A 15,213-nucleotide genomic window follows, 5' to 3' on the forward strand; every position below is an offset into this window, starting at 1 on the left:
AGTTCCCAGATGTCCCAGTTAGGTCAGTGACAGGATGGTCTCTCTGGTGCCCTCTGCTGCGATGGCTTAAGCTACACCCCACTTTTGTTTAATCTCTATTTTAAAAGTTGTTGTTCTACTGTACAGTTCTACTTGTTCTCCACAGCTAATTGCTAAAAACAACTCTAAAAACTCAAACCTGGAGTCTAACAACCTACATTGTCACAGTAGCCACATAACGTACAACACAGAACAGAAAGCTAAGACAGGGAGCAAATTACATCCTGAAGGTAAATTTGGGCTTTTCCTTCTCACACATGCTGATAGTGACAAGGCCAAATGTGTCTTCTGCTGTGAATCTTTTGTCTTCATTTGGTGCTCAACATGTGAAGAGTTAAAATCAAGTATGTCACTTAGCTCTATTTATCATGCCACTGCCTAAGTGCCTCTTCCAGCTGTTTCTTGCAGCCAATTAACTATTTCTGAAAAGAAGAATATGTTGGTATAACAAGTGCTTATAAGGCTTAAGGGTAGAACTCCAACTTTCATACTTTGAGTTCAAAATTTCATCTGTAAAGTATGTACTTCCAGCTTCTATTCTTAGCTTACTAAGATAAATAGATCCAAAGGGACCTCCATGATAAAACAGCCAACAAAATAAGAGAACAAAAAAAAAAAAACCCCACACTTAACTGCCAATATTTTTATTATGATAGTGACAGAATGAAGTGTCCTTAATGCTTGTATTCAAGCTCCAGCATGTCGACATATCTTTCAGCTAACACTAAAAGCATTATCTTCAGGAATATAAATTCCTTCCTAGCTCATTACAAGAGCTGTTTAGCACTCCTAATCATCTCCTGATCTATTGCGTAGTCGCACAGCGGTATCTTTGTCTCCCTTCTGTATCATCTGCACATTACGCTTGACCTTCCTATGACATGACCCTTTCCAATTACTGCATGGACAGAGATTAAACTTTGGCTACCCCGTAACAGAAACACCTAGATGCATCAGGTTCCAGGGAAGAGAGCCAGAAGGAAACAAGTAGGCAAGGGAAGATTAAGCTTCTCAAGAAGAGCGCTAGCTAAAGGCAGCAAGCCAACATGCTTCAGAAGAGGCATGGAAAAAAGCTAGTCCCAGAAGATGATGGGTTATTGAGATGTTTGGTTTGACATGAATTTCCTTAGCAATTCTGTCTTGGTGGAATAAGTCCTGAGGTAGTGCCTGCTCATCTTTATTATTATGTAACCTTCATTTAAAAAGTTTAACAAACAAAACTGCACAGAACAAGATTTAAAGTGAGAAGTAAGACTACCATCAGTGCAAGCAATCACATTAAGGAAAAATAGAGCTGTCACATGGGGTGGCAAGAGAGGGGCAGGGAAAGTTGCACAACAGCTTTTCACAAAGCATTCTTTATAGAGATCAGCTGCATCTTCTAGAATAGATATTAGTAAGTGGGTGAGGACAGATGCACTCAAGACAAGTAAAACCCAGACACTATTAAGCCATCCTTATAGATAAACATTAAATAAGGCCTTATCCCACCCCACAAATGGCATTCTCACAGCACGTCCTGCTACAGATTAAGGAGCACTTAAATGGAAAAAATGGAAATACCTTCTCCTACTGAGGCATCCCGGTTTTCCTTTTTTTAAAACTACAAATCTGGCAAGAATACAGCCCCATTGCTATGAACTGAAAGACATACACTTTTTTGTACATCCTGAGGCTCCCTGGGAAAAGCTGTACAGGCTTCCAGAACACAGACCTAAAGTTTACACCTCAATTTAGACAACACACAAAGTATGTATCTCACACCAGTGTCTTATTTTTGCAGTACTCAAAGTATCACAATGCACTTTATTTTCTCAGGACATTAGCTCACCTGTGTGAATTCAAAACTTCCCATGCTATGCCTTAAAACATAATTAAGGCCATAGGTTATGTGAACAAAAAGTAAATTCACACTAGGTTTTGAAGTTGTGTATTTGTTGGAACAAGACCTATTGTTTTACACCTATAAGCACATCAACAATATTAAACAAGACAGTAAGCACTTTACAGTAATACAGGCCTTAAGGTTTTTTTTTTTTGGAAATAATGTCAAAGCTAAAGGAAAGTATGGAAACATTTCCCCTCCTCTTTGCCTCCCCCCTAAAGGGGATTCAATAAGAACAGATTTAGTAGACAACTCAAGTGAACAACACTAATTTTTATTTGTAAGTGTTACAATACAGCCACCATAAAACTTAAAAAAGAGCTGAACATAAGACTTGCATAGATTATTTTTTTAATTTTATTTTTTTTTTTTAGGCCAAAGACTCTCCATTCACTGTTTGGCATGAAGACAGCTAACAAGTTTCACTGTAGATCTGTAATTCTTAAGAAAAAGAAAGAACCACACATTTGGTTTATCTAGTGAGCAAAGCTAATACACAGCTGTGATTTTTTTTTCACTCAAGTACTGGAAGTCTTCTGGGAAAGACTTCTTTGTGCTTTGGTTAAGAACTTACAAATCAAAAGCCTAATATGATCCTTTTGCAGAATTACATTCCTGGAAATGCATACGGTATTGGGTGCCATGTCCTTCTGATAGAAGGCAAAATTTATGAGAATAACATTCATGAAAAAACCCAGAAGCCAGTTCTGAAAGGATAAGAGTGACACCCACTAACATTGGTGGATTTTTAAATATTTTTTTTTAAATCTGGGCAAGACATCCTCTTATATTTTCTCCTCCCCTCCCTCCCCCCCAAATAAGCCTGTAAAGTAACTTCAACATTTGTAAAATGAAAACTTTTGCAGGCATGAACAGTTTGAGAGAGAAACATGAGCCAACACAGTTTTCTACTGGTGCAGAGTTACTTTACAAACTAGATGTGAGAGCAGGCACCATCCCTCAAGAACTCATGCATGAACAACAAGCAAACGATTACAGGCAACTTTTTTTTTTAAGCTTCATTCTCCCTGCATACTTGAGGTCTAGTGAAAACTGTATGTGTTGGTAAAGCTGATCATTTTGTCTAAAGTGCTTGATGAAAGCAGGGAAACTATAAAAATGATAAATTAGTGAAACCAAAAGTGGAAGAGTTACATTTATCACACAAAACAAGAAAAATTGGAGCATTTTCACATTTTCTTCTTCCACTAGACAAGATACAGCAAAAAGATCCTTCACAGTGAAGAGCTCCCTTAAAGTGTATATAGTTCATAACATTTTTTCTTACATTTCTGGGATAAGAAATCATTTGACATAAGACTCAGGAACAATATTCCAAAAAAGAAAGTATTATTATGGCTAAGAAATGAAGGTTACATAGCAAGTTTTAGTCATTCAGAAAAAAAAATCTTTGGGAAAATGCTATTTAATACTTTCAATAACTTTAAATGCCCCGATACTATATATTTTTACAGTAGAAATGCAAGAGCCTTTGGAACGCAGCAATGCTTGGTTCTGTGCATGTCTTCTCTTAAGACATCATCTTTTTCTTACATTCCACTGAGCAAAAGACCATTCCTTCCACCGGCATGAACTTCTGGCCAATTAGACACTTGCTGCAACAGGAACACAAGAAGCATTCCTGCGTAGCATGCCAGTTGAAGTTGTTGTATGTCACACGCTGAACTTCTGGATCTATAGCATTATGACAGCCTTGGCAGGTCTGTTTAGAAACAAAACGACACTTAAATGAAGTATACATATCCCCTCTACAAGTCCAATAAAAGCTAGAATTCTTAAATGTTGTTGGAAAAGAGAAACGGGTGTTAAAAAAAAAGCCGTTGAAATAAGTCTCCAGCTTTTGATTTTTCTTTATTTCTGGAAAGTTGCCTGTCGGAAAAGGACCTGGGGGTGCTGGTTGACAGCCGGCTGAACATGAGCCGGCAGTGTGTCCAGGCGGCCAAGAAGGCCAATGGCATCCTGGCCTGTATCAGAAACAGTGTGGCCAGCAGGAGTAGGGAAGTGATCGTGCCCCTGTACTCGGCACTGGTGAGGCCGCACCTCGAATACTGTGTTCAGTTTTGGGCCCCTCACTACAAGAAGGACGTTGAGGTGCTGGAGCGTGTCCAGAGAAGAGCAACGAAGCTGGTGAGGGGTCTGGAGAACAAGTCTTATGAGGAGCGGCTGAGGGAACCGGGACTGTTCAGCCTGGAGAAAAGGAGGCTGAGGGGAGACCTCATCACTCTCTACAACTACCTGACAGGAGGTTGTAGCGAGGTGGGTGTCGGTCTCTTCTCCCAAGTAACTAGCGATAGGACGAGAGGAAATGGCCTCAAGTTGCTCCAGGGGAGGTTTAGATTGGACGTGAGGAAAAATTTCTTTACTGAAAGAGTGGTTAAACATTGGAAGAGGCTGCCCAGGGAAGTGGTGGAGTCCCCATCCCTGGAGGTATTTAAAAGACAAGTAGATGTGGCACTTAGGGACATGGTTTAGTGGGGGTGGTGGTGTTGGGTTGACGGTTGGACTCGATCTTAGAGGTCTCTTCCAACCTTAATGATTCTATGACTATTTTTAAAGCAGAGTTTCCAACCAAAATGCAGCTGAGGACACAAAACAAAATAAAACGCACAAAAGAAGTTAGTTGCTGTTGGGACTAAACTTAGACAGTTATGATGGTTAGGATTTCCCAATGCCCAAATAATGATAAAAACTTGTGCCAAACAGCACAGAACTTAATATATGAAACCCAGACATTTGAAGAGATTAGTTACAAATCTTCCTGTGTTGGCAGCTGTAAAGCAACGCCAAAGAATTAAAGGTTACTAGAAAGTCTTGGAGGTAATTAATCTTAAAATCTGGTTGTCAGAAATTATCATTTAGATCTCAATGAAGTTAATGTTTTAAGAGAAGAAAAGCCTCTCCAAAAGATAATTCCTCACACCTACCTCAGAAGATTATTAACTGCCAGCTAGAGAGAATAGTTTTTCCCTCCATTAACTATATAAACAGTCTAGATGCACATTAGACTGAACTCCCAACTAATAGCTCGTTAATTGGTAGATACGAATGGACCATCATCTCAGATTAGAGTTCCTAGCATAACTAGGAATTGAGAACTACCATCCTTACCCAAACTTCTAGCTTTATCCCATCAGTCACTCTCCTTTATAACTCATGTAGTTGGAAATACAAAGAAACAAAGTACCTAGATTGCAGTTGCCACTACGGGCTTTTAGCAGACCAGCTGAAGTTGAATCCCACTGGTCACAATGAACTGAGATTGACACGAACTAAACGTTTAGCAGCATTACTCATCTTCACCTACTTTACTCCTCCTGTTACAAAATCCTGCTTCACCACTGGCAAAGGTATCTTCAGAACAGCCTCCCCCCCACCAGTGGCTTTTGTTCAAGTTTATGAATTGTCAAAATACTTGTCTGCTTTTAAGGTTTTTTTCAAAAGGGAAAAAGATGGTTGACTTGAGCCTAAACTTGCATTTGATTTATACTCTTCAGATGCTCCCACACTGGGAGAAAGTAAGAGTTTCAAGCTCCACAGATGTACATTCCCTTCCTTCACAGCACCACATGTGTGGAAGGATCTTACCGCAGCATGGTTCTTCACGTAGCAGGGTTTGCAGACTGGCTTGTCATTCACCATTACATAGATTTCCCCAGCCAAAACACAATCACAGTCAAAACAGCAGAAGTGTTTCAGATGCCAGTTTTGACCTTCCGCTTGAGTATATTCATTGCTGAATATTAGCTATGAGGAAGATACAAACAAATATTAATATATGCATTTGAGTAGTATTTCTTTTTAATAGAGCTAGCCTCAGGATGTTTTGTAATTTCAAGGAACTCCTAGCGATTCTACTGTTTCAAATGATTTCATCAACAAAAACAAATGCATTCACTTGTTTCACCGTTTTCCAAAAGCCTCCATTTCCTTTATTAAGAACCAACAGATGCCAAGGACACCAGGCAGGCTGTTCTCTGTATGCTGCACAAGGTGTAATTTAGTAAGGCGCTCCCCCTAGTGCCCTTCGTGAGGAAACAGCTGCATAATTGGGACTTCATAGAAGAATTTGCACTCATGTATTACATCCTGTGTCCCTGTAGACTGCACAAAGTTCCCACCAAATCCAAAGCAAACTATAGATCTTCCTGAATGTAGAGTGTCCATATCAGTTTCAGTTCCTTGCAACTATGATCAGCTAAAACTGATGAAGGCATGTCATCTCCCTGCACTGAAATATTTTACTAGAAATCATATTCACTTCTCAGGGGAGCGAACTTGTATACTAAAACAAAGGAGTAGGGTATTTCCTACCTCATCACATCCAGCACAGCGGGGTTTTTCACTATCACAATAATGTCTTCCACAGTACAGGTTACCATTCTTCCAGAAATAGATCATGTCTACCAGAAGTTCACTGCAGGTGCAACAGACAAAACAAGCTGGGTGCCACAATTTGTCATATCCAGCACGTTCTGCATAGACAGCTGGGTCACCTTCTTTCATGTTCAGTTTGCAGCGATAGCAGGACTGGAAAGAAGTTATTACCAAGTTAATAGGTCTTCAAAGAGGTACATTTATAGCAATTACATATTACTGACATATTTAATAAATCACACCTTCCCAGACTGAAATTAAAGCATTAGTTTACTCCCATGATCAAACAGTGGTGTGACATGATGCCACAGTACAGGTTTAACTAAGCAATTCAAAATGTTGTACATTCTACTGACATAGCACCAGTGCTACTTAAATGGATTGTTGTATTTTGCCATATTCACATTCTCGCAACTACAGTCCAGTTTTTAAAAAAACAAACACCACAATTAAAATTCATGTTATGTTCTATGAGCCTTGCATACTCAAGAATAAGGAGAGAATAATAAGCCTCCAAAGCTGACCGAGTAGACTATGGACTAGAACACATGACAAGAAAATGGCTGTACTTATAGGTCGTGAGAAGATCAAGCCATATCTGCATCATTAGTGAGAAAAAAAAATTGTGAATATTTCAAACTCAGTCTGTTTAAAACTGTTCTAGGGATGCTTGTCACTCATGGCTGTTGTCCAATAGTCTGTGATTAATGATCTTAGGATGGGGAGAGTGATTATGGAAAAGGGACAGGGAGAGTGATTATGGAAAAGGGACTACAAAGTTTATGAACACAGCTACACTACAAATAGTTCCAAAACGTTCATAGTCAGTCTCCTGCCCTATACCTGCTTACAGAGAGGATTTTGTCATCAAGTCAAAAAATGCAGGTGGTTTATGTTACTAAAACAAAATTTTTAATTCTACAGTTTAATCACCAGTTGGGCATTTCCTGCGCTCCAGTTGGTCTGTGGACTGGCCTGAACACCCTGGGAAGGTTTTCTCTATGATTCACATCACTACAAGCCCAGCCACAAATGGACTCGGTTTTCAATTGTGTGTATACGTATCTGGTTTGTTTTTTTTTTTTTTTTTAAATGTCTCAGCTGTAAGGCATATTGATCAGATCCCCACACTAGTTTCAGACAAGCAATTTCAAAATATACATAGACATCAGAAAGGGAGGAAGAACAGCTTGGAACAGAATGAAAGGGGAACTAATGAAAGGGGAAGTGTAAATATATACATATATAAAGCTTTTTGACTCTTCTTTCTACTTTAGATCTCATACTCCAAGAGGAGTCAATTGGAAGGTTTAGTAGTTGTATGGACCCAAATCAGGGCAAGACAGTTTACCTACCATTTACAACATCCCCAGCCTAGGTGGTTAAAAGGCACATAAAGATTTGCTTCTTTACAAGATGAAAATATGCTTAATATCAATTTTTCTGTTATTCAGCTTTTAATCACAGTAAAATGGATTTTTTTTTTTTAAACAGAGGCAATTATTATTGGTATATTTACATTAATAGTGGAGACCTGGTTTTTGTTTTGTTGTTTTTTTTTTAAAAAGTCATGTTTAAAAGAATTGCAATCCATTCCTATAACAGAATCTCTTGAAAAATTCATTTTATTTACCACAGCCTCAGGAATACATGCTTTCAGACTCAGTTTGAAAGACAACGTACAAGAAAACATGGAGAACAAAGATGCAGCACTAATGGATAGAAAAAAGTGTAGACAGGGATGGCAATTCTTCTGCAAGGTATTTAAGAGATCTTCTCTGTATTGTTTTATTTTGAACTGTTAAAGAAAAAAGAAGTTGAGATAATGCTACAGCATATAGCTGAGACTAAGTCTCAGCTAAGTCTTGCAGAAATCAGACAAAAAATACTTAAAAAGAATATATCTAAACATAATAAAAGAATATATCTAAATCCTGATTATATAGCCCCGGGTAAACTCAATACCTAACAATAGATAAGCAACTCAAATGTTCACTTACACTATTAAACACTTCTAAGCCTCTTTCTAAATCACTGTGCACAGTGATGAGATGCCTGGCCTAAACAGTAGGAAGTATACTCAGGTGCTCGAGTAAAGAAAAACTTTGGAAGTGATAAATATGTGTAATGTAAAAATGAAGCACCTTTTGATACAAATACTCAAGAGGACAGAGTGCCTCCTGCCCTTGACTTCACACAGTCCAAGCCAGCTGGCCAGCAGGGTACAATGCAAGGTGTGTATTTTTGTAGGTCTTTCTCGAGGAGGTAAGTGAAGAATTGCTGTGATGAAGCTAAAGTAACCCAGCAGGAGAGGCTGGGTTACACAAAACGACAGCAACCTAATCAAGCCACAATAAAATAACTTTTTAGTATCTTAGAATCTCCACGACAAGATAGTGGCAAAAATAACTTAATTCATTTCAGAAAGTAGCTACAGGTAACCAAATGGCACAGCATATGACTGTTTAAGGTAAGTGGGCACATTCAAAGCTAAAACTTAAGTGTTAACTTTATATTCCATATGACTTACATCAGAAGTAATATACTGTGTCAGTTTAAAAAACAACAAAAACACACCAAAAGCAGCACACAACACCCCCCAACAACACTGAAAGCCATATTCTACAACCATGTTAGCAAACAAACTTCTATCTCCATCTAGAACTTGTATATTCATTTTCTATAAGTAACCTGCAGACAAATAATTTGAGATTCACACATATAATAGCAACATTTCTGGAAATCAAGTTACAGGAGCTTTTGCCACTCTGAAGTGTTTAATGTTACTTCAGTAATCCTACCCCTATTTCGTATTCATAATCGGTAGCTGAGACATGCACAGCAAAAGTTAGCAAGTTATGTCAGAAATACTTTATTAAGGCAATAGTTTTAGAAATATCAATGAAAACTGGGTAATTTTACATACCTTATTTTTTGTTGAGCTATTGCAAGGCAGAAATCAGATGCCAAAGAAAATAGATCAAAGAAAAAATAGATCTGAATGGAAAGGCAGCTAGTCAAAACAGCCGTTATACAGCTTTGCTTGTTGGACATGGGAGGGAGAGGTGTTACTTTATTATTTCTTAGTTTCATTTAATTTTAAACACAATTTGTCAAGTGGGTAATTTTGGTGCTCTTCCAAGAAAGAGGAGAAAACAAGCTTCTAAAATTAAACTAAACTCTTCAAGAGGAGAAAAGTGTAGCAATTAGTCTGTAAGTCTACATAAGTTTCTTGATTATTTTCCTGCAAAAGCCACCCTGCTATACTATAGCTCCAAGCTAACATGTTTTTGCAATGAGGATGAAAAGGTCACTTAGGAAGTTGTTTGCTGCAATGCACTAAATACAGTCAAAAACCAGGGTTCTGTGCAGACATTCACCATGTTTTCCAGTTCCCCTTCTTTCTTTCCCTCCCCAGGTTTTCACCATTCCAAGTTCACAAACAAGTTAATTGGGTTAAAACGACCAAAGAGAGCACCTGGATAGTAATACACCTTGTTTTATCTTTTCTTTCTTATACTTACATACTGAGATGCCTTCCGATCTGGGGACTTGTCCTCCATCGCTCCTACGGCAGCTGAGGTGCCTCTGTCACCATTGTTCACGTTATTCTTCTCATTAGCTCTCGTTTCCACCTCACCAGGGAGCTTGACATCTCCTACGCCAAGCGCCTCATTTTTGTACTTCTTCACAAATTGTTCCATCTGCTTAACTTCATTGGGGGAGAGCTCGTGGCATTTTGAAGGATCCTGATCATGAGCAGGCAGCTGCTTAGCCAACTGCTTCTTCCTGTACTGCGCGCCTTCCGAGCCAGCAACAGGCTGCTTCTCCTTGGGTAGCATCTGCATATACTGCCTAGCCTGAACCAGGAGGAATTAGATATCAGATGCTGCTTCAACTATAGACCCATCCTTTTAAGCAAACACGCAACTAAAATCATCTCTACTGTTGTTCGCGACAGTCAAATTTGTCAAAAACAGGGTTCTTTCCATAAACATTAAGCTCCCAAAACACAGTAGACGGAGATAAAATATAGCAGATGCATTAATTGGCTTCTTCCCAGAGTAAGAGACAGGCTTCCTTTTAAGCCTTTTACAGTATAGCATTATTACTTCTCAGAGTAAATAATAATTAACATTTACACAGCACCTTGTCTCTTCAAAGCTATCTAAAACTACTGATCATCAGTATAGCTTTAAAAAGTAGAAGCTGAAATAGTTTGCCTGGGGCACACAGCCCATTGCAGAAATAATTCTAGCTAAATAAAGAAAAAAGCTCTAGTTTTAATACTGCAAGAACAAGCCTAAAAATCAAAGTGGTAACTGAATGCTAAGTAACAGTTGGTTTAGATGCACAAGGTTTGATTAATTCACTGAAAAAGGATATTTTGAGGGCTAGGTCAGAGATAACATGATTCCGGCACAGATCACACAACACTGCAGTACAGTAAATTAGCAATCAAGGTTTGAAAAGTGAAGCAAAATCCGCAGAAGGCTATCTACCATCTCATCTACTTCAGCTGAAAACATACTGGAAGAGAGTTGCTCTTTTAGATGTCAACACTGACCCTGTTCTTACCATATACAGTAAAAGCTATATGCAAGACTGAGCGTTCCCCTTGACTTTAAACAATGACATAAGTTGTTGTGGGGTTGGTGTGTTTTTTTTTTTTTTTCCTTTTACACCCACACTCCATGCAAGTTTTTCAAGTGTACTAAAAAGGCAGGTTAGAGAAATTGGACTCCAGGGACTTAGCAGGTAACACTTAATCCTAGCTATTAAAAACCACCTCATCTCTCCAGTTCTCAAGAAGTTCCATAGATAAGCATCCATATCTGCAAGATGACACAGGGAAGACTCATTAAACAGGCACCACATTTTCAGTTTTGAAGAAGATGAAAAGAAGAGGTACACACAGAATGACTACAAGAGGTAAATTTATCCTTCCGGTAAGCTCTACTTCTCCATCTCCCATCAACTCCTGCCTTGAACATGAAGAAAAAGTGGGTTGGACTTACAAGTGTCTGATTCTGAACAGGAGGAGCCCACTCATAAGTCACAGTATTGATGGATATGTTCTTCTTGGCAGGCACTGGATTAGTCAGTATCATTACGTTGCGTTTATACATGGGAATGCCATCATTCTTCAGCTTTGCAATAAGGGTTGTGTATTTTGTATCTTCAAAGAGTTTGCCCACTTTCCGATCTTCCTCATTGCTTGTGAGGACATCATGCTCTTCCTGGCCACATTTGCAGTTGCGGCATATTTTTCTGAAATTTATGGAAACAGCAACAAAGTTACAGTCTCAGCTGAAAACTACACCTCACACCAGCTGCATGCATAGTAACATCATCACTGGGAACCCAAAAAACTTGTTTTCAGTGCTTTGATTAGGGAGTATATAAAAGTTATTCTGCAATATGTCAAACATCTCGAGGATATTATTTATTTCTCCTATTGTATTATTTATGTTCTTTGTTCACAGAGTTTATCATCAGATAGATATCAGCCAACTACACTAATGCATTTTGAATATGATGCTGTATCATTCCTTCAGTTACATCTCAGTACTAATCACACACCTACCAGATTTATTATGGGTAGTCACCCATGAGTTAACTTAAAGGCATCAACATGATCCCCCCCAGCAGTCATTTATTTGGGCTCTTAGTTTTTCAGGTTCTCTTTATACACTCAAAATTACACACACTATACTATTTTCTTCATATGCATTTCACTGTATGCATGATATTTGGTTATTACAGGGTTGCTATCAAGTGGAAACAACTATTTCCTAGAAAGGAAAAAATACACAGTATATATGGCTGTATGAACAGAACTCTGTGCAATTGCAAAGTTTGGCATTTAAAAGAGAAGATGAAAGAAAAGTGAAAGGCTTATATGGATAAAGCCTTTTAAATGGCCCTGAACCAAGTCAGAGGTACACTGGCACATGCTGTACAGAGAATTTTCACAGATAACATCCTTAAAAGGTAGAAGGCTTTACTTAGATATAAATGGTATTCTTTCATATACAACACATTCGAACACCTTTGATTAAGGGATATTAATAGCAATTTATTACCTTAAGCATAATTACACAATTTACATATAATAAACAGAACCTGGGATTAGACAAACTAGTTTACTATCTATTAATGGCTTCCCCAGAGCTTCAGTTCAAAGCAGTCAGCCACAGTATATGGAAATTAGTGAAGTTGGATGTTAACTAAAGGTTCTTATTATAGCCTAAGAAAACAGATGAACCTTCTGGATCTCGAGTTTGAAGAGGAATGAGTAATATTTTACCCCATTATTTACTCTTCACATAGCAAATAGCATAAAACTACTACCTATAAAAAGCTTCTCAGCCCTGCTTACCAAAACCCATCGAACTCTAGAAAGCAAGATGCAGAACAATGTTAAAGTCTTGAAGGCAAGATACATACCTTATCTTAAGACATCTAACAGGTACATAACAAGAACATGCCATGACTACAGCAGGCCCATTAGGTGATGGGAAAGGAAGGAAGAAGGAGGACCTGCATATAGTTGGTCATGTGAAGTGATGCACAGCCAGCCCCAAAGATATGCGCTACACATGTACACCCATTTATGATGCGGAGTACTATCATTTCAGTGTGTGATGAATGCTGCCCTGGTCATGTGATTATACAGCAACCATAAGTTATGGTAACCTAAATTATGAAGCCCACTCCAAATAAAAACAGCTAACTGTAACAGAAATAAATCACTCCATTCTAAAAGCAACTAGCAAAATAAGAGTGTTAAGCAGAACAGACCCCACTTTGCAACACAAAAACCCTAAAGATATCAATAACAACAGAAAAGATGCACAGAATATCAAAGTTGATACTTATCTGGATACCTAGTAAACACTACGCACTTTGCAATCTCCCAGCTTACCAAAACATTCAAGCATGAACTAGCATTGCCCATTAAACCTAAGTGCTGTATTGTGTATCTCAAGCACTCACAACATAAAATTGTGTAAGATCTTGTCCTGGTTTTGGCAGGGATAGAGTTAATTTCCTTCCTAGTAGCTGGTACAGTGCTGTGTTTTGGATTTAGTATGAGAATAATGTTGATAACACACAGATGTTTCAGTTGTTGCTAAGTGGTGCTTACACTAGTCAAGGACTTTTCAGCTTCCCATGCTCTACTGACTGAGGAGGCTGGAGGTGCACAAGAAGCTGGGAGGGGGCACAGCCAGGACAGCTGACCCAAACTGGCCAAAGGGACATTCCATACCATGTGACGTCATGCTCAGTACATAAACTGGGGAAAGCTGGCAGGGGGGGGCTGCTGCTCGGGGACTGGCTGGGCATCAGTCAGCGGGTGGTGAGCAATTGCATTGTGCATCACTTGCTTTTTTTATTTTATTTTATTTTTTTTTAATTATTAAACTGTTTTTATCTCAACCCATGAGTTTTCTCACTTCTACTCTCCCAATTCTCTCCCCCATCCCACCGGGGGGGGGGGGGGGGGGGAGGGGGAGGCGGGGAGTGAGCGAGCAGCTCTGTGGTGCTCAGTTGCCAACTGAGGTTAAACCACAACAGATCTTCAGCACGTCTACATGAGTCCTTTACGTAGCTGATACTTAGAGACTGTTTAATATACTAATAAAGCAATTTATATTGTTTGTTCATCTTTTAAGGCATAATCATATGTACACCTTGTTACCAACTCTCAATCATGTCTTTTTTGAGATCTAATACTAGGTGACAGTATCAGACCTTACTTTTTGCATGTTTAGTTCATTATTACATCAATGATTAAAGTCCGGCCATATGCCTCACAGCACACATGTAACTGGAATTCAAGCAGTTAGTCCATTTGAACAATAGTTTATCAGATATTTTCCTTCGCTTTTCAACTTAGCAGCAGTAAGCCCCAGATTTAGTCTTGCCCCTTGACAGGATGTGATCTAATAACATTGGTGAACAGAGACATTCTCGGGTAACCTGCATAGACTCATGCAAATAAAGTATAGTCTTATTGTCCAGAACTGCCCTGCTTGCAAAACAGAACTCAGTAAGAACAATTCATATTGTCGTACTACCTGTGTGGTCACAATAGCAGCGTGATAGTTTGTGCAGCTCTCCCCACGCTGTACAGCATCCAAGTACAGTGAAGCAGCGTCGACAGCCTGCAGAGACCAGACCATCCCCAACAAGCTGTTGTGGAATTCTTCCCCTGAGACTTTCACACATGCTGGAAGAGCCACAAGGGCACCTTATTTTTGTTCACGCTACATCATGAAATTGCATATCTATTTTCTAGTAGAGACTTCTCTCAGAATGCAGAACAGCTTTGAGATCCTGTTTCTATTTCCAACTAGGAAAGAACCCAGATTCAATTGTTTTTATCCTCAGTTCCACCTTGAAGGCTTAACACGTTTCACCAATTTCAGTATTGGTGAGAGATTCTGTTGTCCCGATAAACAGATGAACAGATACTTGCGAAGAAGTGAAAGCATACAACTTGTCCTCAGGTCCTTCCTGAGTCCCACTGTGAAAACTGACATAAAACTACTTGCTTTATACTTACACTGATGTGAATGAGATACTCACTAACCTCCCCCCACTCCAGACTTACTTAAATTAAGAATTTGACTGTGTACATTTCAGCCTAGTGTTATCTCCTTGCTCTTTCAAGATTATGTGAATGACTCTGCCTACATGCAGTTTGCAAGAAGCTGTTACAGTGCCTATGTTACAGAATTACAGTTGCGGTGGCCCTGGCATTAGAGCTTGTGGATAACTGAGTCTCCAAATGCAGGAGAAAACAATCCAGAAAGAAGGTGGAGAATGCTGAGTCACAACTGACACCAACATATCTCAGTAAGTCACAGGAAAATCCCCGAGGCTGT

At 39.0% G+C, this 15,213-nt stretch overlaps 1 protein-coding gene across 1 annotated transcript in view; it reads right to left on the bottom strand.

Moving 5' to 3' along the window:
* Positions 1-2,749: 2,749 nt before the first annotated feature.
* Positions 2,750-15,213, bottom strand: part of TES (testin LIM domain protein) — a 29,632-nt gene continuing 17,168 nt past the window's right edge. Inside the window, exons 3-7 of the mRNA XM_076330508.1 lie at positions 11,338-11,590; positions 9,844-10,179; positions 6,257-6,472; positions 5,531-5,689; positions 2,750-3,647 (exon numbers count right to left, since the gene is read on the bottom strand). Of these exons, the coding sequence (XP_076186623.1) occupies positions 3,456-3,647; positions 5,531-5,689; positions 6,257-6,472; positions 9,844-10,179; positions 11,338-11,590 (1,156 nt within the window). The 3' untranslated portion in view covers positions 2,750-3,455. The remainder of the gene's footprint in view (positions 3,648-5,530; positions 5,690-6,256; positions 6,473-9,843; positions 10,180-11,337; positions 11,591-15,213) is intronic.

The sequence above is a fragment of the Aptenodytes patagonicus genome, chromosome 1 (assembly GCF_965638725.1).
Source record: "Aptenodytes patagonicus chromosome 1, bAptPat1.pri.cur, whole genome shotgun sequence".
NCBI classification, from domain to species: Eukaryota; Metazoa; Chordata; class Aves; order Sphenisciformes; family Spheniscidae; genus Aptenodytes; species Aptenodytes patagonicus.